Source organism: Rhinopithecus roxellana, chromosome 5 (assembly GCF_007565055.1).
Source record: "Rhinopithecus roxellana isolate Shanxi Qingling chromosome 5, ASM756505v1, whole genome shotgun sequence".
Taxonomy (NCBI): Eukaryota; Metazoa; Chordata; class Mammalia; order Primates; family Cercopithecidae; genus Rhinopithecus; species Rhinopithecus roxellana.
The window spans coordinates 46,092,181-46,116,452 of NC_044553.1; the positions used below are offsets into that span (position 1 = coordinate 46,092,181).

General features: G+C 40.0%; 1 protein-coding gene across 1 annotated transcript in view; it reads left to right on the forward strand.

The window, feature by feature from the left end:
• MINDY2 (MINDY lysine 48 deubiquitinase 2) overlaps positions 1–24,272 on the forward strand; it is an 81,075-nt gene that overhangs the window by 52,030 nt on the left and 4,773 nt on the right. Inside the window, 3 exon segments of the mRNA XM_010374254.2 lie at positions 2,884–3,026; positions 19,502–19,675; positions 23,628–23,822. Of these exon segments, the coding sequence (XP_010372556.1) occupies positions 2,884–3,026; positions 19,502–19,675; positions 23,628–23,822 (512 nt within the window).

Sequence of the window (24,272 nt, forward strand, 5' to 3'; positions counted from 1 at the left end):
GTTGTAAATAAACCATGGATTATTTGAATCAGTAACACCTCTTTGAGCGTTATAATGATGCTCTGATAAGTTTACAGATAGAGAAACCGCTGTGTAACACTTAGAGTTGTTTTCCAAAATTTGTTAAATAGTTGTAAAAAGTTAAAACTAGATTAGCCTTTTCCACTGAAACCATTGTTTAAGAGATGACAGGAGAATTACGAAACATTGTTTTTTCTAGTTCTTAATAAGTTATGCTTTATGGTTTTGGGAGAGATATAATTCAGGTGGCATTTATAATACTCATCTGCAATAAATTTTAAAACTTAATACCCATAATAATTCTCCTAGGTTACAGTCTTCACTTTGCCATAACTAGTTTTATGTCCTTGGGCAAATCACTTACTCTTTCTGAGCCTATGTCCTATTCTGTAAAAAGAAGTAGCAGAGAAAGACCTTTCTAATGTTGAATTTTTGAATTTCACACTAACATGAAAGTAATGTGCTATATATCTACTGAGTTTCTGTATCTTTTTGAGAGGGATCTGTAGAGAAGATACTGTGTGAGTAAGGTATGGAAGGGGCATTTAAAAACATCTTTCTGAAGGGAACATTTAGTAATACAGATATTATAGACAGCAGTGGTACTTTTCAGCACAGGCATAATGCCTACTTTTTAAATGCTACATAATAGTAAATGCTATTTACTAGTGTATATCATAAATGCTATTCATTAGTATATGGTAACTTAGTACTTGGCAAAGTAACAACAGTAATCAGGTGGAGAAACCTCTTATATCTAAATATATAAACCCAAAAGTTGTAAGTATTCAATGAATTTCTTTTGACTATAGACCCCTTTATAATTTTTGTACTTCTTCTGTCATAACAAAGTCCTTGCAATAGTGTGATAAGTATAGTGTGGTAACTTTTTACAACTACTTTGTAGCTTGAAGTACTATGGTTTGACACTAAGGGATGTCTAGGGAGTGGAATAAACCTATGTTATCTGCTTCTGGCCCTACCAGAATTTAAAATTTAAAGTTGTATTTTAAATTTATTGTTGAAGTGTTAGTTTCATACCACAGATTTATCTTTAGTCCTTATATCTATATCTCTCAGATAACTTATGAAACTTTTTAGGGCATTCCCTTCCCTCCTCTCCCATTGCTTCTGAGACATCTCTCCTTACTCCAAAAGGAAGGAGGGAAAGAAGAAGAGAAATACAAGTTTAAAAAATATGTATACAGTTGATTCTCATTATTTATGGTAGCTATGTTCTATAAGTTGCTGTGAACACTGAATTAGTGAATGCTGAACCACTGTCCCTAGGATAATATGAGTTAGTTTCCAAGGAGCCTTTGGTAACAACATTTTCATCAAGTGATCAATACATAAACTTGTTTTATGTGTGTTTCTGTTAAACACCCCTTATTTAATATATATTGTTGATTCACTAGCGTTAAACTCACAGCCAACAGCACTACAGATAGAATATGCCTAATCTGAAAATCCAAAATCCAAAATGCTCCAAAATCTAAACACCAACATGACGCTCAGAGGAAATGCTCATTGGAGCAGTTGAGATTTCTCATTTTTAGATTAGGGATGCTCAGCTGATAAGTATAATGCAAATGTTGCAAAATCCAGAAGAATCTAAACCCAAAGCACTTTTAGTCTCATGCATTTCAGATAAGTGATACTCAGTCTCTCAACCTGTATAACTCATGCCTGAACGAAACTTATATAGCACATGTATTTTTTCTGTAAGGCACATCACAGCCTTTGTCTACTGAATACTAGCCAGCACTTTGGCATTATGCTTGGATGCTGTTTGAAACAGCAAAATCACCAACAGAAGGCATAAAAATGTGAAAAACTTGGCACTAAATAGACCATGAAAGGGACACTTGTTTACAGTTGTGAGAGAGCTGAAGCAGGAAGGCAGAATGTTGCCTTGTTTGACCTCAGTTGGGAATGTGCACATTGGGCCACTCAGAATTTTCACCGGTCTTCACATGTCCACAAACAAGCATAAAAATGCTGCAAGTGTTGATTTGGGGGTTCTAAATAAATTTTAGCCGGCAGATGAACTTGCAGATATGAACTTGCAATGAGGATCAATTGTGTGTATGAAGATCAGCTGTGTGCGTGTATGTGCGTATATATATATGTTTTAAACTATACCCCAGATCACTTCTGCATATTTTATTGTATTTCAAAAACAAAAGCCATAAGATCTATTTCCAAACTTGATACAGCTACATGAGTAGCATATGTTGGAGGAGATTAGAATACAAATGGCATAAAAAACCATTACAAATGGCATCATTTATCCCACGGCTTTCTCTTCAGCCTTATGCCTACTTGTAGTTTTAAAGCAAGAATTGAGAAGTTTACAATTGAGAATTGAGAAGTTTAAGAATTATCTAGGATTTTTGTAAAATCTTAAGCTACTCAATTTATTAAGACTACTTTTAATGTGAAAACACCTTGCTACTGGGAAGGTAGCTGCTGACTGACATTTTTCTTTCCTACCCATTTTTAAAATTGCCTGACACCTGTCTTTTTATTTGCTTTGATGAGTTGTAGTTTTATTGTGTCTGCTTTTTTACTGCAACCTGTATGAAATCTTTTATAATAGTAAGTGAGGTATAAGTAAATGCATTTGTTTATAAAGAAGAATTTCACGTAACTATTTCTTTAGGTTAGGAATGTCTGTATACACATATTTCATAGCGAAATTAAAATCACAGCTGTCCAATTTGGAGTCATCATAAAGTAGTAGGGAAAGTATTATAATGATTGGCCTTTTTCCATACTTGGAACACACTTTAAATAGAAAAAGAATAACTTTAATTTTGAAATTATTCTTCTATCTAATATTATGCATTGGTTCTATAGGCTTTGTAGCTGAGCAGTTTCTAAATAACACAGCCACTCAACTGACATACCATGGATTATGTGAACTAACTTCAACGGTTCAGGAAGGAGAACTTTGTGTGTTCTTTCGGAATAATCATTTTAGCACCATGACCAAATACAAGGTATGATATAGAAATAGCTATTTAATTGTGATTCTAAATCAAAAGAGCTTGATTTAGAGATGTCTTTTGATCTGCTTATAAATAAAAGATTTTAGCATAATATTTCATAACCATCAAATTATGAAGGTAATTATTAAATACAGTACTTCGTAAGGATAGGATGGATTAACAATTGAAGTGTTATCTCAAATCACTTTTTGTTTTTTAATTCTCCACTTCTTTTTCACAGATATTTGCAATAAGAAGTATTTTATTATTTTCTTTCTAAGAATAAAAAAAAAAGATAAACCCTAGAGATAGAACTAGGATGACTTCTTTTTTTTTTTGAGATGGAATTTTGCTCTTGTCACCTAGGCTGGAGTGTGATGGCGCGACCTCGGCTCACCGCAACCTCTGCCTCCCAGATTCAAGCAATTCTCCTACCTCAGCTTCCCCAGTAGCTGGGATCACAGGCATATGCACCACCACACCCCGCTAATTTTTGTGTATTTTTAGTAGAGACAGGGTTTCTCCATGTTGGTCAGGCTAGTCTCGAACTCCCGACCTCAGGTGACCCGCCCACCTCGGCCTCCCAAAGTGCTGGGATTACAGGCGTGAGCCACCGTGCCCAGGCTTTTTTTTTTTTTCTTTTTTTTTTCTTGTTTGAGATGGAGTTTCACTCTTGTTGCCCAGGCTGGAGTACAATGGCGTGATTTTGGCTCACTGCAACCTCCACCTTGGGTTCAAGCAATTCTCCTGCCTCAGCCTCCTAAGAAGCTGGGATTACAGGTATGTGCCACCATGCCTGGCTAATTTTGTGTTTTCAGTAGAGACGGGGTTTCTCCATATTGGTCAGGCTGATCTCGAACTCCCGACCTCAGGTGATAACTTGCCTCGGCCTCCCAAAGTGCTGGGATTACAGGCGTGAGCCACCACGCCCAGCCAGAACTAGGATGACATCTAATGATGGAAGTTTATATTTCAGTGCTCAAGGAATTTAGAATAAACTTATTTATTTAGATGATTTGCCTTTATGATGGCTTGCTATTATTAAAGTTTAATGAATTTGGTGTGACCAAACATTAAATTCTTTAATAATGTGTAGCTTTAAATTCTTCCTATAGTGCCATTTATGGCTCTGTCATTTACTGGTTTACTCTTTTTATCTCTTATAGCCATTCTTTTTGTTGTTAGAGCTGTCACTTAGTTCAGAAGTTTGTCACCTTATACCTATTGAAGGTATAGATTTCTTCAGTAGTACAGTAGAATACTGTACTGATGCCGTCAATAATATACTGAAAATGTTCAGTCGCACTTCATGCATGGGGATAAAAATACAAGATATGTTCTATTCACCAATACTTTACTTCAGCCAAAATGGTGTCTATTCACTGATAACCCTCCATCCCATACATACATTATACCTTTTAATTTCTGCACTTTCCTGCCATATCTCACTCCTTAAGCCCTGTTTAGAAAGCTCTTCTCATTCCTTTTTGCCTGTCCAAATTTTACCCATCCTTTAAGAAACATTTCAAATACTAACTCTTTAGTAAAGCTACTTCTACTCTCCTCAAACCACTGGTTCTCAACCCAAATTATATGCTAAAACTGTATGGGAAGCTTTTTTAAAAATGCCAGTCCTCAGAACCTACCACCAACTCCATTAAATGAGAATCTCTGGAGGTGGGATCTGCGCATCATTAATTTTGAGTGCTTTTCAGATGATTTTAATGTGCATCTAAGGCAGAGTACAATTGTCTAACCATCATCTAGCTGATATTGGCTACATCATCTTTTTTTAGCCCTTATTGGTTAATACCTAGTTACCAGTTTTCTTTCCATGTAAATGTGTCATTTTTTTTCTAAACGAAAGTAGCTTATTAAAGTCGTAAATTACATCTTCATATTTTCTTCAACACTTTAGTCAGTGAATTACACAGAGTAGTATAAAATAATGATTTGTTTGCCTGTGTAAGAATACCTGTAAAGCCCTCGCTCTCCCTATCTTGGTTATAGCAACAGCTCATTTGTATAACTTCAACATTTTAGCTAGATGTATGTCAGATATGGGCCCAGAGTCATCCATACTCCTCAGAAATCTAAGGCCAAAAGACATAAGGATCAGATTTATTGCTACATGGTAAATACTGCTAAATCATTTTATTTCTTACTTAACCTGACCTTTCAAGTCTAGGATTTATTCATTTATTTAACAAATATTTATTGAGCATGTATCATATCTGGGTGCTCACTAGTAGGAATACAGCCATGAGCAAGGCGGCTATGGTGTCTGCCTATTAAGGACCTCCTAGTTTGACAAGGGGCAGATATTAAATAATTACACAAATAATTGTTAATTTATTTCTACTGAGATACATTTTGTTAAGGATACATGTCACAGGCTATGAGTGTTTTTATCAGGATTTATAACTTAGTTGCTTTTATCAGGACTTATAACTTAGGGAGTGTCAGGAAAGATATATTTGAGAAGGTCACATTTAAAATGATGCCTGAGGCTGGGCGCGGTGGCTCATGCCTGTAATTCCAGCAGTTTAGGAGACTGAGGCGGGTGGATCACCTGAGGTCAGGAGTTCGAGACCAGCCTAGCCAACATGGTGAAACCCCGTCTCTACTAAAAATACAAAAATTAGGTGAGCATGGTAGTGGGCGCCTGTAATCCCAGCTACCTGGGAGGCTGAGGCAGGAGAAATGCTTGAACCTGAGAGGCGGAGGTTGCGGTGAACTGAGAACATGCTGTTGCACTCCAGCCTAGGCGACAAGAGCAAAACTCTGTCTCAATAAATTAATTCATTAAATAAAAATAAAATGATACCTAAAAAGTGAATCTTCTAGTTTAATCAGTTGGCCAAAAAAGAGTAACTAAGCAGATAGAGCATGTATGCGGAGGCCCTGAGGAAGGAAAGAGCTTGACTCCTGAGGAATTAAAAGAAAGTCAGTGTGCCTGAAGCATAGCAAATAAAAAGAATGAAGAAAGGTGAAATAGATAGCCAGGGACTAGATCTTGTAAAGTGTTGGGTTTTTTTAAATTTTTATTTATTTATTTATTTATTTATTTTTGAGATGGGGTCTTGCTCTGTCACCCAGGCTGGAGTGCAGTGGCGCAATCTCAGCTCACTGCAAGCTCTACCTCCTGGGTTCATGCCATTCTCCTGCCTCAGCCTCCCAAGTAGCTGGGACTACAGGCACCCACTACCACACCCCAGCTAATTTTTTTGTATTTTTAGTAGAGGTTTCACTGTCAGCCAGGATGGTCTTGATCTCCTGACCTTGTGATCCTCCCGCCTTGTTCTCCCAAAGTGCTGGGATTACAGGCGTGAGCCACCGTGCCTGGCCTATTGCATCTCAAACTTAACTATAATTCTTTTTTATTTTTTTTGAGACAGGGTAGGGTCTCACTCCATCACCCAGGATGGAGCGCAGTGGCTACTATAATTCTTAATATCTAAAATCTAGTCCATATTCAAATTTGCCACTTGTCCCCAAAATAGTTTTATGGATGATTTGTTGGAACCAGGATCTAATCAAAGACCATGCATTGCATTTGATAGAGTAACTCCATTTTAATATGATCCAAATCTTGTTTTCTCCAGGGATCCTATGGGCATTTGGGCGATTATTTATGCTCCATTACACTTCTCGGTTCTATTTCCTGTATTCCTATTGTACCAGCTTTCCAATCCTCAGTCTTTAGATAAGACACTGCTTTACTTCTGACAGAGTACCCAGTGAGTGCTGTTTTTTGTGTTTTTTTTTGTTTGTTTGTTTTTTATCTGAAACAGGGTCTTGCTCTGTCGCCCAGGCTTGAGTGCGCTGGTGCAATCTCAGATCACTGCAACCTCTGCCTCCTGGGTTCAAGCGATCCTCATGGCTTAGCCTCCGAAGCAGCTGGGACTACAGGTGCACAGCCATCACACCTGGCAAATTAAAATTTTTTTCTTAGAGACAGGATAATCCCTATGTTGTCCAAACTGGTGTGGAGCTCCTGGGCTCAAGCAGTCTGCCCACCTCAGCCTCCCAGAGTGTTGGGATTACAGGTGTGAGCCACTGCACCCAGACATGAGTGCATTCTTTATAAGGGTCAAAATTATGTCTTCTTCATTGACCCAGTGACAGATTACCTGATTTACAACAATCTATAACACTTTGACTGTTGGTATAGAATAGAACCCCTAAAGGAATACTTTAAAATTACTAAATAAGTGCCAAATAAAATTTAGGGAAGGGGTTCTTCCCGCATGGTGTCCATTTGCTTATTAAGGGAATAAGGCAGAGAGAGGATTTTGCCTTTGTTCTATTAAGGCTGTTCAGCATTAAGACTATTACTCTGTCCTACTAATTCCTGAGTTGTTTGTAGCTCTTTATAAACTTGAGCCCCAGAGAATGTGTAATTTAGTAAGGACACAAATAATAATTTTTTTAAATAGAGGCTGGGCAAGGTGGCTCATGCATGTAACCCTAGCACTTTGGGAGGCCAAGGCTGGACAGTCGCTTGAGACCCAGAGTTCAAAGCCAGCCTGGACAACATAGGAAGACCCCATCTCTACAAATAATTTTGAAAAGTAAGCCAGTGTGGTGGTATGTGCCTATAGACCCAGTTACTCGGTGGCTGAGGTGGGAGGATCACTTGAGTCCTGAGCCCAGGAGGGTGAGACTGCAGTGAGCCATGATGGCACCACAAAAAAAAAAAAAAGGAAACCTTTTTTAGACAAACTATGACTACTTTTAAAGCTACATCCTCCATATCTTCCTACTGCCTTGTAGCATTTCACTTTTGAGGAACTCTGAGTTTTTAGGGACATCTTATGCTTTTATATTTAATGACCAGCCAGGCTCACACATGTGTTCGCAGTACTTGGAGAGGCTGAGGTGGGAAGATTGCTTGAGCCCAGTAGTTAGAGACTAGCATGGACAATGAAGTGAGACCTTGCCTCTACAAAAAACTTTTAAAAAGTTAAAAAAAAAAAAAAAAAAAACCGGCATGGTGGTGTGTGCCCATAATCCCAGCTCTTTGGGAGGCTGAGATGGGAGGATTGTTTGAGTCCAAGAGATTGAAGCTACAGTGAACTGTGATTGTGCCACTGCACTCCAGCCTGGATGACAGAGCAAGACCTTGTTTCAAAAAAAAAAGGAAAAATTATATTTAATGGTCACTGTGTTTTCCATCTTTCTACTCCTGTGAACTCTTTCTCTTTGGAACATCTGTAATATAAATACATTTCATCCCACAGAATTCAAGATATACTTTCAGGCCAGGCATGGTGGTTCATGCCTGTAATCCCAGCACTTTAGGAAGCCAAGGCAGGTGGATCACTTGAGGTCAGGACTTTGAGACCAGCCTGGCTAACGTGGTTAAACCCCATCTCTTCAAAAAATACAAAAATTAGCTGGGTGTGATGGTGCATGCCTGTAATGCCAGCTACTTAGGAGGCTGAGACAGGAGAATTGCTTGAATCCAGGAGGCAGAGGTTGCAGTGAGCTGAGATCATGCCACTACACTCCAGCCTGAGTGACAGAGCAAGACTCCATCTCAAAATAAACAAAAAAGATATACTTGCAACAAACAAATTTAACATCTAGATAGAATGCTTTACCTCAGTGGTGTTTACACCTAGGGGCTTATAATAATAAATTGCCAGTCTATAATAAACTGGCAGTCAGACATAAATATCTATACTTCTATTATTTTGTTAGTGGGGCTACTTTTTAGGGATTTTTTTTTAAATCACTCTGTTGCCCGGACTGGAGTGCAGTAGCGCAATCTCAGCTCACTGCAACCTCCACCTCTTAGGTTCAAGCGATTCTCCTGCCTCAGCCTCCCAAGTAGTTGTGATTATAGGCAGGTACCACCACTCCCAGCTTATTTTTTTTTTAGTAGAGATGGGTTGCACCATGTTGTCCAGACTTGTCTCAAATCTCTGACTTCCAAGTGATCCGCCCACCTTGACCTCCCAAAGTGCTGGGATTACAGGCGTGAGCCACTGAGCCCGGCCTAATTTTTATTATGACTTTTCAGAGAGGATCTTTATGCTTCCAGGTATTCATGATTATATTATATCATTATCAAGACCTAGGCCAACAGGGGAAAGTCCATGATGGCAGGACAAAAATGATTACCCATGAAGGGTCACCTCCAGTTTCTTTACTGGTTGTACCAATTTCCATAGGAATTTACTAAACCCTATTTATGAAAAGGTTTTTTAAATATTTATTTATTTAATTAATTTTTTTTAGTGTGTGTTAAAATCTTTTGTCATCCAAAGTCTTTTGGAATTCTAGAGATGTTTGAGCTGTGGGCTTTTCTTTGACAAGAGGGTAAGGGAGGTATACATGCTTTCTAGTTATGAATGGTATTGTTTAGTATTACATCTCTGTTGTAACTCCCATCTCAAGGTATTGGATAGAAGCAGAGCAAATTCTCTGTTAAGTTAGACTCTTTTTTTGTGGGTGGTTTTTTTTTTTTTTTTAGATGGAGTCTCACTCTGTTGTCCAGGCTGGAGTGCAGTGGCACAATCTTGGCTCACTGCAACCTCCACCTCCCCAGTTCAAGTGATTCTCCTGCCTCAGCCCCCCGAGTAGCTGGGATCACAGGCGCCTGCCACCACATCCAGCTAATTTTTGTATTTTTAGTAGGGATGGGGTTTCACCATGTTGGCCAGGCTGGTCTCAAACTCTTGACCTCAGGCAATCCACCCACCTCGGCCTCCCAAAGTGCTGGGATTACAGGTGTGAGCCACCACACCCTGCCTAGGGTTAGGCTTTTTGGTGACCCTCTATACACCAAAGTGGTGTTTAGAGGACCACCAGGTGGTGTTTTAATACACCAAACCATTGAAAAGTATATAAATGTTTCTAAAACCTATACCTGGACAAAGTATTCCCTGTTTATTAACTTCATGATTTCATCTTCATCTGTTTGTTTATTTTTACCACAGTTGATTTTATCTTTTTTGTTTGTTTGTTTTTTATTTTTGAGACAGAGTCTCACTCTGTCACCCAGGCTGGAGTGCAGTGGAGCAATCTTGGCTCACTGCAACCTCCGCCTCCCAGGTTCAAACAATTCTCATGCCTCAGCCTCCCAAGTAGCTGGGATTATGGGCGTGTGCCACCATGCTCAGCTAATTTTTTGTATTTTTAGTAGAGACAGGGTTTTGCCATGTTGCCCAGCCTAGTCTCGAACTCCTGACCTCAGGCAGTCTGCCCACCTTGGCCTCCCAAAGTGCTAGGATTACAGGCGTGAGCCATCGCGTTTAGCCTTGATTTTATCTTTACAGACTGTTTTAAGCCTTCTGCCATCATGAGGTCACATGGATGTGTTAATCAAACTGACCCGTTTTTTGTGAATAATATCTACCAATCAATTTCACACTTCCGAATGAATATGGTACAAACAATGATTTTTATTGCACAGGACATTTTCTCCGACCACAGATATTATTGACTTCCTATTGTTGGAAAGTCCTCTTATCATTCCTAGTTTTGTGGTTTACTGTTGCTAAATTCTGGAAAAATACCTTTGTGTTTCTTTCATTATTAGCAAAGTGAAATCCATCTCTGTTAGTTATTACTTGTAATAATATCCTCCATGAACTCTTCATTAAACTTTTTATTCCTCATCTATCCATTGGCAACAAATAGGAATAGCCCTAATTTCTGCTGTCATTTGTATCACTTCTTTCCTTGTACATCCACCTGGTCTTCTACAATTAAACTGGGTGGATCATCCTTGGAAAATACACGTTGACCTCACTATTGTATTTATTTTTTATTTTTTATTTTTTTATTTTTTGTGAGATGGAGTCTCGCTCTGTCGCCCAGGCTGGAGTGCAATGGCACAATCTCAGCTCACTGCAAGCTCCGCCTCCCAGGTTCACACCATTCTCCTGCCTTAGCCTCCCGAGTAGCTAGGACTACAGGCGCCCGCCACCACGCCCGGCTAATTTTTTTTTTTGTATTTTTAGTAGAGATGGGATTTCACCGTGTTAGCCAGGATGGTCTCGATCTTCTGACCTCGTGATCTGCCCACCTTGGCCTCCCAAAGTGCTGGGATTACAGGCATAAGCCACCGCACCTGGCCTATTTTTTTATTTTTATTTTGTGTGTGTGAGACACTTTCATTCTGTTACCCAGGCTAGAGTGCAATGGCATGATCTTGGCTCACTGCAACCTCCGCCTCCCAGGTTCAAGAGATTCTCATGCCTCAGACTCCCGAGTAGCTGGGATTATAGGCACGTACCACCATGTCCGGCTAATTTGGGGGCCAGATACAGTGGCTTACGGCTGTAATCCCAACACTTTGGGAGGCTCATGATTCTATAAAGATCTATGCCTTTTTTTTTTTTTTTTTTTGAGACAGAATGTCACTCTTGTTGCCCTGCCTGGAGTGCAATGCTGTGATCTCGGCTCACTGCAACCTCTGCCTCCCGGGTTCAAGCAATTTTTCTGCCTCAGCTTCCCAAGTAGCTGGGATTACAGGTGCACGCCACCACGCCTCGCTAATTTTGTACTTTTAATAGAGACACGGTTTCACCATGTTCGTCAGGCTGGTCTCGAACTCCTGACCTCAGGTGATCCACCTGCCTCGGCCTCCCAGAGCGCTGGGATTACAGGCGTGAGCCACCACGCCCAGCCTGAAGATCTGTGCTTTTTTTTTTTTCTTTTTTTGAGACAAATTCTCGGTCTGTAGCCCAGGCTAGAGTGCAGTGGCATGATCTCAGCTCACTGCAACCTCTGCCTCCTGGGTTCAAGCGGTTCTCCTGCCTCAGCCTCCCAAGTAGCTGGAATTATAGGTGCACGCCACTGCACCCAGTTAATCTTTTGTATTTTTTAGTAGAGATGGGGTTTCACCATGTTGGCCAGGCTGATCTTGAACTCCCAACCTCAGGTGATCCACCCACCTCGGCCTCACAAAGTGCTAGGATTACAGGCGTGAGCCACCGCGCCCGGCTGATCTGTGGTTTTCAACAGCATAACTGGATTGATTTCTACGAGCAGAGTGAGGAGACCATAAGAGGGCAAATGCTTTCAGGACTATTCCTGTGGGTCTAGATAGTGAGATGACTATTTATCCATGCAGGAAATTTGAAAGTATAAGGATAGGTTGTAAATAAACCATTTCTGTTCTAGAAGCAGACCCATTTAAGTTAGTTTAGCTTTTCGTATTATACATATGATCATGACTGTTGGATTCCTATCCTTACCTAATTCTGTATCCTAGATCTAGTTGTTCCATTTCATTTTCATGGCCCGCCTTCACCACCCTCTGATAACTTCTGCTTGCTCTTCACTAAGATTACATGGCCCCTGTCTAGATTACATAGCTTCTAGATGTTTGATTCATATAATGATATCTGCATAGCTCTTTTCCTATTATGACTCCTTGATTGTCCTTTTACCATATCAACCTTCATATTCATGTCATAACTGTTTCCCCTGTCTCTTGGTTTTCAATTACTGACATCTCTCTGAAGCATATTCAGTCCCAAGGTTTTTGAGTTTGGTTGTTGTGTTGTTATTTTTTTACCATGAACTCAGCCAGATGGTATGAGGTTGGTTTTGTTTGCTTTTTTACTTTATGTTTAGGGATTAGAAGTGAAAAGTAGTTTAGAAGGAGGTACAATTCTGAATAAATACTAAAACCATGTTAAAGAAATAAATTTGTTTATTCTATTTCCTCTTTGACTAATGCTATAGTAGAAATTTTTTTCCACAGAATGCTACATTTAAGTAACAATTTATTAAATTTAGTTATTTTTAAAGCTGGTTGATATATCAAAAATTGTCACTTTTTAAATTGAAAGGTGGGGGGGAATTTGGAAACTGGAATAAGGAAAGTGATGATTCCATAGTACAAGCAGAGAGATTCATCTTTTTCTCTTAAATAGGAGACAGAAGCAGATAGACACAGAAATTGAGATCGATTTAGATGATATTCATGAATATATCTTCTGTTAATGAAGTAATTAGGGGCCTTGTACTTTATTAAGCATTTTATATTGATTTCATTTAACCTTCACAACTCCTTTGTGAGGAGCAGATATTATTATTATCACTTAATAGCTGAGGGAAGACGTAAAGACCCTAAGTAACTTGCCCAAGACCACTTAGCTTATAAGCATTTCCAATCTGACTTTCAAGTCCACTCTCAACTTGACTTTCAAGTCAACAGCTATGCTTCACTGCCTCTCTGGGTGGATAAGTAAGTGCTTTGTGGATAAGGCTACATTTGTTAAGTAGGAGTAGTAAGTTCATTTTTGAGTACTTAAAATACTTTAGAAAAACTCTCTTAGAAATGTATACATTTTCAAATTATAAAGTACCTTAGAAACTTCAAAATTTCTAAGAAGAAAAAACTAAAGTCTAGAGATGTTAAGTAATTTTTTAAAGGTTTTTTGGTGTTTGTTTGTTTGTTTGTTTTGAGACAGTCTCGCTCTGTCGCTCAGGCTGGAGTACAGTGGCACAATCTTGGCTCACTGGATCCTCCATCTCTTGGGTTCAAGCGATTCTCCTGCCGCAGCCTCCTAAGTAGCTGAGACTACAGGCACATACCACTATACCTGGCTTTTTGTATTTTTAGTAGAGACGGGGTTTCACCATATTCGCCAGGCAGGTCTCAAACTCCTGACCTCAAGTGATATGCCCACTTCAGCCTCCCAAAGTGCTAGGATTACAGGCATGAGCCACCACACGCGACCTAGAGATGTTAAGTAATTTGAATCCAAGTTTGTTAACCAAAAATATTTAGCCAGTGCTTTCCTCCATATTGGATCACAAAAGAACACTGAATGAAAACCTATTCTATATAAAAATACCCTCGTAAATTAATTCTACATAGAGTAGTTACTTGTATTAACAACATACCTGACAATATCATCACAATTTGTAAATTGATGAAGAAAACTTGTCAAATTTAATAATATTTTATAAATTTACAAATTGTGACAATATGACATTTTATATAATATGAACTAATACATAATTAAGAATTTAATGCATTAAAACCTATTCTATATTATTATTATTTGTGAAATTTTTCAGTATTTTAAAAACTGATGAATGAAATTGGAAAATTTGAGTCTTAAGAAAGCATTGACTGCATAATGTAACAAAAGTGCTGGAATATCAATGCAAGAAATATTCTTGATAGTGATTTAACCGTAGACTCTCAGGATCAGATGGGCCTAAACTAGTACTATAGTCACAGATATTTTGCTATTCTGTGCTATAATTACATAAAGGAACTTTTGACTAATAATCTGCATTGTTGAGAGTGAATCAGTTATAGTTTTTTAAAAAAATAAATGTCAGGCGGGGCACAGTGGCTCATGCCTGTAATCCCAGCACTTTGGGAAGCTGAGGCAGTGGATCACCTGAGATCAGGAGTTCGAGACCAGCCTGGCCAACATGGTGAAAACCCGTCTCTACTAAAAATACAAAAATCAGCAGGGGGTGGTGGCGAGTGCATGTAATCCCAGCTACTCGGGAAGCTGAGGCACAAGAATCACTTGAACCTGGGAGGCGGAGGGTGCAGTGATCCGAGATCGTGCCACTGCACTCCGGCCTAGGTGATAGAGTAAGACTCTGTCTCAAAAAAAAAACCGCCACCAGCAAAAAATAAATATCAAAATCTAAGGAGGAAATTGAGGCTGATGATCTATGAGAAGACAGATCAGCTGTACCAAGAAAGGAATACCCTTTTAGTTAAAACTTACACTCATGTGGCTGGGTGCTGTGGCTCATGCCTGTAATCCCCACACTTTGGGAGACTGAGGTGGGCGGATCACTTGAGGCCAGGAGTTCAAGACCAGCCTGGCCAACATGGCAAAACCTTGACTCTACCAAAAATTAGCTCTGTGTGGTGGCGTGCCCCTGGAGTCCCAGCTACTATTGAGGCTGAGGCACAAGAATCACTTCAACCTGGGAGGCGGAGCCATGAGCCAAGATTACCCAACTGTGCTAAAAAACCTGGGTTGCAGAGCAAGACTTTGTTTCAAAAAAAAGAGAAGAACCCTCATCCTAAAGCATCATCTGGGGAAAAATTACTAATAAGATTATGGTTGGAAAATAGCCAGTTAATATATGATCTACATAAATTGTAAAACGGAGACATTATGTAATATTAAATGATATGTTGAAATGAGTTGTGATAAGTATAAAGAGAAGGAAGGGTCAGATCTACTCACTGGAAAATTAGCTGGAAAGGACTTTTTGTTTTTCTCTTAAATTGTCATAGGATGAGGTAGACCCAAGCTGGGTATTAAAAATATGTTAGGAAGGCTAGGCATGGTGGCTCACACTTGTAATCCCAGCACTTTGGGAAGCCCAAGCAGGGAGATTGCTTAAGCCCAGGGGTTTGAGACCAGCCTGGGCAACACAGAAAAACCCCATCTCTAGAAAAAATAAAAAATTAGCCAGATATGGTGGCGCATGCCTATAGTCCTAGCTACTCTAGAGGCTGAGGTGGGAGGATTATTTGGGCCCAAAAGCTCAAGGCTCCAGTGAGCTGTGATATCACTGCACTCCAGCCTGGATGACAGAGGCTCCATCTCAAAAAAGAAATTGAAGAGGACACCAAAAAATGGAAAGATGATCTATGTTCATGTATTGGAAGAATCAGTATTGTTAAAAATCTCTGTACTACCCAAAGCAATCTACACATACAATGCAATCCCTATAAAAATATAAATGACATTCTTCAAAGAAATACTTTAAAAATCCTAAAATTTATATAGAACCACAAAACAGCCAGAGTAGCCAAAGCTATCCGAAGCAAAAAGAATAAAACTGGAGGAATCACATTACCTGACTTCAAATTATATTACAGAGCTATAGTAACCAAAACAGCATGGCACTTGCATGAAAACAGACACATAGACTAATGGAACAGAACACAGAACCCAGAAACAAATCCATACACCTACAATGAACTCATTTTCAACAAAGGTGCCAAGAACATACATTGGGGAAGGAAGAGTCTCATCAATAAATGGTACTGGGAAAACTGGATATCCACATGCAGAAAAATGAAACTGGACTCCCATATCTCACATACAAAAATCAAGCCAAAATGGACTAAAGCGGTCAGGCGCCTCTACAGGCTCACGCCTATAATCCCAGCACTTTGGGAGGCCAAGGCGGATGTATCACTTGAGGTCAGGAGTTCTAGACCATCCTGGCCAACATGGTGAAACCCTGTATCTATCAAAAGCACAGAAATTAGCTGGGTGTGGTAGTGCATGCTTATAATCCCAGCTATTTGGAAGGCTGAAGCAGGAAAATTCCTTTAACCTGGGAGGCAGAGGTTGCAATGAGCTGGGGTCACACCACTGCACTCTAGCCTAGATGACAGAGCGAGACTCTGTCTCAAAAAAAAAAAAAAAGGCCGGGCGTGGTGGCTCATGCCTGTAATCCCAGCACTTTGGGAGGCCGAGGCAGGTGGATCATGACGAGGTCGGGAGATCGATTCCATCCTAGCTAACACAGTGAAACCCCGTCTCTACTAAAAATTTAAAAAAATTAGCTGGCGTGGTGTTGGGTGCTTGTAGTCCCAGCTACTCGGGAAGCTGAGGCAGGAGAATGGAGAGCTTGCAGTGAGCCAAGATCGTACCACTGCACTCCAGCCTGGGTGACAAGAGCGAGACTGTCTCAAAAAAAAAAAAAAAAAGGAATAAAGACTTAAATCCAAAACCTCAAACTATGAAATGACTAAAAGAAAACACTGGAGACACTTTCTCGGACACTGAAGTGAGCAAAGATTTCTTGGGTAATACCCCACGAGCATAGGCAACCAAAGTGAAAGTGGACAGATGGGACCATATCAAGTTAAAAAAATTCTGCACAGCAAAGGATACCTTCAACAAAGTGGCTGGGTGTGGTGGCTTATGCCTGTAATCCCAGCACTTTGGGAGGCTGAGGTGGGAGGATTACCTGAGCTCAGAAGTTCGAGACCAGCCTGGCCAACATGGCGAAATCCTGTCTACTAAAAATACAAACATTAGCCAGGCGTGGTGGTTTGCTCCTGTGGTTGCAGCTACTTGGGTCTGAGGCAGGAAAGTCGCTAGAACCCAGGAAGCTGAGGTTGCAGTGAGCCGAGATCACACCACTGCACTCCAGCCTGGGCGACAGAGTGGGACCAAGACTTTGCCTAAAAAAAAAAAAAAAAATGAAGGGACAACCCACCAAATGGGAGAAAACATTTGCAAACTACCCATGTGACAAGGGATTCATAATCAGAATATATAACAGCTCTCTAGGGAAAAAAAAAAATCTCATTAGTTAAATCAAATTTAAAATGGCAAAATGATTTCAATAGACATTTCTCAAAAGAAGTCATGCAAATGGGGCCAGGTGTGGTGGCTCACACCTGTAATCCCAGCAGTTTGGGAGGCCAAGGTGGGCAAATCACTTGAGGTCAGGAATTCGAGACCAGCCTGGCCAATATGGTGAAACCCCATCTCTACTAAAAATACAGAAATTAGCCAGGTGTGGTGGTGGGCACCTGTAATCCCAGCTACTCAGGAGCCTTAGACAGGAGAATCACTTGAACCTGGTAGATGGAGGTTGCAGTAAGCCAAGATCATGCCACTGCACTCCAGCCTGGGCAACAGAGTGAGACTCCATCTTAAAGAAAAAAGACATACAAATGGCAGACAGGTATGTGAAAAGGTGCTGAACATCACTGGTCATCTGAGAAATGCAAATCAAAACTATGAGATATCATCTTACCCCAGTTAAAATGTCTTTTTTCCGAAAGACAGACAATAACAAATGTTTGTGAAGATATGGAGAAAAGGGAACCCTCATACACTGTCGATGGGAATATAAATCAGTACAACCACTATGGAGAACAGTTTAGAGGTTCCTCAAAAAACTAAAAATCGAATCCAGCAATGCCACTCCTAAGAATATACCCAAAAGAAAGGAAATCAGTGTATCAAAGAGGTATCATGTTTATTGCAGCACTATTTGCACTAGACAAGATTTGGAATCAAACTGTGTCCATTGACAAACAAGTGGATAAAGAAAATGTGGTACACAAACACAATGGAGCACTATTCACACACAAAACAAAATGACATCCTGTCAGTTGCAACAACATGGATGGAACTGGAGGTCATAATGTTAAGTGAGATAAGCCAGGCACAGAAAGACACACTGCGCATGTTCTTTCTTATTTTTTGGAGGTAGAAATTAAAACAATTGAACTCCTGGAGATAAGAGAGTAGAATGATAGTTACCAGAGGCTGGAATGGGTATTTGGAGGCAGGCGGGATGGATGGTTAATGGATGTTAAAAAAAAAAAAAAAAAACAGAATGAGTGAGACCTAGCATTTGCTAATACAAGAGTGTGAGTATAGTCAAAAATAATTTAATTTTATATTTTAAAATAACTAAAAGAGTGTAATTGGATTGTTTGTAACACAAGCAGTAAGTGTTTGAGAGGATGGATACCACATTTACCCTCGTGATTGTTATGCATTGCATGCGTGTATCAAAATACCACGTAGGCTGGGCGCGGTGGCTCGCGCCTGTAATCCCAGCACTTTGGGAGGCTGAGGCAGGCAGATCACGAGGTCAGGAGATCGTGACGATCCTAGCTAACCCGGTGAAACCCCATCTCTACTAAAAATACAAAAAATGAGCCAGTCGTGGTGGTGCATGCCTGTAGTCCCAGCTATTCAGGAGGCTGAGGCAGAAGAATCACTTGAACCCTGGAGGGGGAGGTTGCAGTGAGCTGAGATCGCACCACTGTGCTGCAGCCTGGGTGACAAAGTGAGACTCCTTCTCAAAAAAAAAAAAAAATCAAGTAACCCACAAATACACACACCTACTATGTATCCACAAAAATTAAAAAAAATAATTTGTATGCAGGTACAGAGGCTATGGGATAAGGCAGGAAAATACAATCAATACTGGGCAATTTGGTGATACAAAACAAGTACAAAACGATTGCATTGTATCTGTATTATTGGTATACAAAAGAAGTACACTGATAATACAGAGTAGGTACAAAGTATTATTGGTGTATAAAACAAGAGTAACTAATGGTGCAGAGAAAGGAAAAATTGGTATGGATTGGATTAGTCATATAGGCTTAACTGGGGGAAAAAAAGGCAACATGGTATCATTTTTTGTGATTGTAATATATTTTTCAGGAATTTGTGTGGTGTTTTTCTATTTTGTGAAATGAGATTATAAACCCCCCAAAGGTGTTTATAAGTCATACATTAGCTGAGCATGCCAAGAGCTCTTATTTCTTGTTATAGTGTAGTGTGCCAATTAAAAACTATATTCAAAGCCGAGTGGATTTGAGGAAGTAAAATATCTACTTGGTCTATTTATCGTGTTGTACAGATCTAAACAGTAGGAATGTTTAATACATTCTGAAGATACAGATTATAAAACTTTCCTTAAATATTATATTACTAGTTTTGATCAATTCAACAGTCTTTTTTCTTTTGTTACTTCTTATTAAGGGTCAACTGTATTTGTTGGTAACGGACCAGGGATTTCTTACTGAAGAAAAAGTTGTTTGGGAAAGCCTACACAACGTAGATGGTGATGGAAATTTCTGTGACTCAGAATTTCATCTTCGGCCTCCTTCAGATCCTGAAACTGTATACAAAGGACAACAAGATCAGATAGATCAGGTAAATTTGTCTTGTCTTCTTTATAGTGCTTAAAATGCTGATGTTTTTCAAATGTGAATTCAGTTATCCAAAATTTTTCAACTAAAGATTAATTCATCAATATACTTGTGAAATTTTCCTGACACTTCCTGAATAGTTGGTGATCATTCTACATGTACGTTAATTATGTACTTTGGTGCAGAAGGCCAGATCATATTGAACTGTGAAGGTCATGGTGAGAAGTTTGAATTTTATTCTAATTGCAGTAGGGAAGCTATGTCAAGCATTAAACATGGAAGTGATGGGATCTTCTTTACCTTTTTAAAAGACTGCTATTTGGAGAATACATAGGAAGGATACAGGTCTAAGCAGAGATACAGGTCTAAGCAGTCCAAGCAAGAGCTGATGATGGCTTAGCCTTGGGTGGTAAAGATGAAGAGATGAGCACATATCTGAGCTATATTTTGACTAGTTAGAAAAAGTAGAGGAGAGAGAATCTGGAAGGTAGCACATACTGTATAAAGAATGGGTGGATATTCTAAACCTTAAGAGGCCAAGGTAAGGAGGAGTAGACATTTATAGCAGGAGACGCACTAGTGAATAGAACTTGCATTTAGAAATGAGACAGATGAGATTTTTTTTTTTTTTTTGACAGATGAGATATTTGCCTGCCATAAGTGGGCAGGCTTGGAGCCACAGGTCTGTTTATTATTAGAGGCATCATGGTGATGTGAATTCTTCCCTGACTAAAGCAAAAATATGGTCATATTAAACAGTTGGCATATATTTTACTCATAACAATGTAAGTGCACAAAGACTGTTCAATTAGCCAATATTCAGTGAGGAGTTGTATTCCTGGCACGATAATTAGGTCCTAGGGATACAAAGATAAATCATTCAGTCCTGTCCTTAAAGATGCTGAGCCTAGTAGGGGAGGCAGATATTTGACCAAGCATGTTATATGTTAAGTTCTATAATGGCAATTTGAAGAGCAGGTATCAAATACACAAAAGAATATTTAATTCAAACAAATATGCATCTTTCTAGGACTTTTCTTTGAAAAACAGTTCTGAAAGTCATTGTGCTCATTTTCCTTCAGAAGCTATACACGGGTATTGCGTTTTAAATGTTATGAGAAATATGCGGGATTTTTCTAAGCGTTATATTATATATAAAAAATATTGGGCCAGGCATGGTGGCTCACTCCTATAATCCCAGCACTTTGAGAGGTTGAGGTGAGTGGATCACCTGAGATTGGGAGTTCAAGACCAGCCTGGCCAACATCGCGAAACCCTGTCTCTACTAAACATACAAAGATTAGCCAGGTGTGGTGGTGCGCACCTGTAACCCCAGCTACTTGGGAGGCTGAGGTGAGAGAATCGCTTGAACCCAGGAGGCAGAAGTTGCAGTGAGCCAAGATCGTGCCATTGCACTCCAACCTGGGTGACAGAGCAAGAGTCTGTCTCAAAAAAAAACCAAAAAGGCGAGGCACAGTGGCTCACACCTATAGTCCCAGCACTTTGGGAGGCCAAGGCGGGCCGATCACAAGGTCAGGAGATCAAGACCATCCTGGCTAACATAGTGAAACCCCGTCTCTAATTTAAAAAATGCAAAAGATTAGCTGGGCATGGTGGCATGTACCTGTATAGTCTCAGCTACTCGGGAGACTGAGGCAGGAGAATCGCTTGAACCCGGGAAGCGGAGGTTGCAGTGAGCCAAGAAAAAATTGAAGCAGAGGAATGAAGGCAAAGCAATAGATTGTCACAGTAGTCCAGATAAGGTGTTGAGATTGTTATCTGGAAGCAGCAAGGAAGAGGTGGATTCAAGACCATGAGGCTTCGTAAAGAGCAGAGTTTGAAGAATTCAGAAGAACTTGAAGGACAAATTCTTTGTATCTTTATATCCATGAGATAGTCATGCTATATGTATGACAAGATCTTTATAGGCAACAACCTTTTTTATTTTTTGAGACGGGGTCTCACTCTGTCACCCAGGCTGGAGTACAGTGGTGCGATCTTGGCTCACTGCAACCTCCACCTCCCAGGCTCAAGCAATTCTCTCACCTCAGCCTCCCGAGTAACTGGGACTACAGGCATGTGCCACCACACCTGGCTAATTTTTGTATTTTTACTGGAGGCAGGGTTTCGCCATGTTACCCACACTGGTCTCGAACTCCTGGGCTCAAGTGATCTGCCTGCCTTGGCCCCCGAAAGTGCTGGGATTACAGGCGTGAGCCACCGCACCTGGCCACAGGCAAAAACCGTTTACCCATCCTCTGTATCATTTAAAATTATCTTATTTTGAGGGTAGGTGGGGGAGGAGGTACACAGACTGGTCAAATTTTAGTCAGCACCGACTCTTAATAAAGTGGATATTAAGTTAACGCTTGACCAAAATGCACTTTTTCTGATAGAAAGTAATCTGAGTGTGTACATGGGAGTAGGGAGGAGATGGTTAAATAATTGAGTAAGACTATATGATGGCTACTGTGTTGTCTTTAAAAATCATCTTTTAGAAGAATATTTAATAATCTTGGGAAATTCTTATGTTTTTAAACAGAAGACTTTTAGGACACTAAATGGAAAAGAAAACATTGCAGTAGTTTCAGAGGGTTGGTTTGAATTTGTATGGGAATGTAGAAAAATAATAATAAACTACTGTTAACAGTAGTTATCTCTGTGTAATGATATTATGGTGATTTAAACTTTGTTATTTATGGTTTTCAGTTTTGTCTGAATTGCCTATAAGCATGTGTTTCTTTTGTAAATGGGGAACTTTTTAAAATTCTTTAAACCAATTTACTTATTTATTTATACATGAAACAGGGTCTCAGTTACCTCGGCTACAGTGTAATGGTGTGATCACAGCTCACTGCAGCCTCAACTTTCTGGGCTCAAGTGATCCTCCCACCTCAGCCTCCCCTACCTAGTAGCTGGGACCACGGACATGCGTCACCATGCCCAGCTAATTTTTTTGTGTGTTTTTTGCAGAAATAGAGTTTTGCCATGTTGCTCAGGCTGGTCTCAAACTCCTGGGCTCAAGCAGCCTACCCGCCTCAGCCTCCCAAAGTGCTGGGATTATAGGTGTGTGCCGTTGTACCTGACTCCCCTCTACTTTTTGTTTTGTTTTTAGCTTTCTTGGCTGCCTATATATGGCTTCCAAAAAAAGTTTCAAATACGTTCCCCCCAGTTTTTTTTTTTTTTTGCAACCGAGTCTTGCTGCGTCGCCCAGGCTGGGGTGCAGGTGGCATGATCTTGGCTCACTGCAACCTCCGCCTCCCAGGTTCAAGTGATTCTCCTGCCTTAGCCTCCTGAGTAGCTGGAATTACAGGTGTGCACCACCACACCTGGCTAATTTTTGTGTTTTTCATAGAGATGGGGTTTCACCATATTGGCCAGACTGGTCTCGAACTCCTGGGCTCAAGCGATCCACCTGCCTTGGCCTCCCAAAGTGCTGGGATTACAGGTGTGAGCCACCGCGCCTGGCCTCCAAAAATATTTAGAACAATGACAGAATCACTGAAATAAGTTCATAGCTCCCCAAGGGAAATACTTAGGAAGGTAACTGTCATTTTAATATTTAAAATAAAATGTTTTTTATTTTAATTATTTTGTCATTTTATATTGTTTTCTTTTTCTTTTTTTGTTTTTATTCATTTTTATAGACAGGGTCTCTGTCATCCATGTTGGATGGAGTGCAGTGAGGAGATCATAACTCACTATAACCTCAAACTCCTGGGCTGACGCAATCCTCCTGCCTCAGCCTCCCAAGTAGCTAGGACTACAGGTGCACATCACCACACCTGGCTGATTTTTAAACTTTTTTTGTAGACAGGGTCTTGCTATATTGCCCAGGCATGGTATATTTTTTTAAAGCCATTCTTACAGCTTTATAGATATAACATCTATATTTGCAGTCATTCATTCTTCGGCAAAATCTCATGGTTAATGATGGTTATACTTTAATTTCTTAGGATTATCTTATGGCATTATCTCTACAACAAGAACAGCAGAGCCAAGAGATCAATTGGGAACAAATCCCAGAAGGAATCAGTGATTTGGAACTAGCAAAGAAACTCCAAGAGGAAGAGGACAGACGGGCTTCTCAATACTATCAGGAACAGGAACAAGCAGCAGCTGCTGCTGCTGCTGCTTCTACACAGGCTCAGGTAAAAACTAGTGTTCTGAGTTTTAAATGTGATGATCACGGCTGGGTGCAGTGGCTCACACCTGTAATCCCAGCCCTTTGGGAGGCCGAGGCAGGCAGATTGCTTGAGGCCAGGAGTTCGAGACCAGCCTGGCCAACATGGCAAAACCCTGTCTCTACTAAAAATACAAAAATTAGCCAGGCGTGGTGGTGAACACTTGTAATCCCAGCTACTTGGGAGGCTGAGGTAGGAGAATTGCTTAACCTGGGAGGCAGAGGTTGCAGTGAGCTGACATTGTGCCGCTACACTCCAATCAGGATGACAGAACAAGACTCCTTCTCCAAAAAAAAAAAAAAAAAAAAAAGTGATGATCACTTTAGCAGTAAATTTCACTTGAGATAAAAAATTTTAAATTAGGTATTAACTCTTCAATTTTGTTAGGAATTTAGCACCCATGGATTTTATGACATT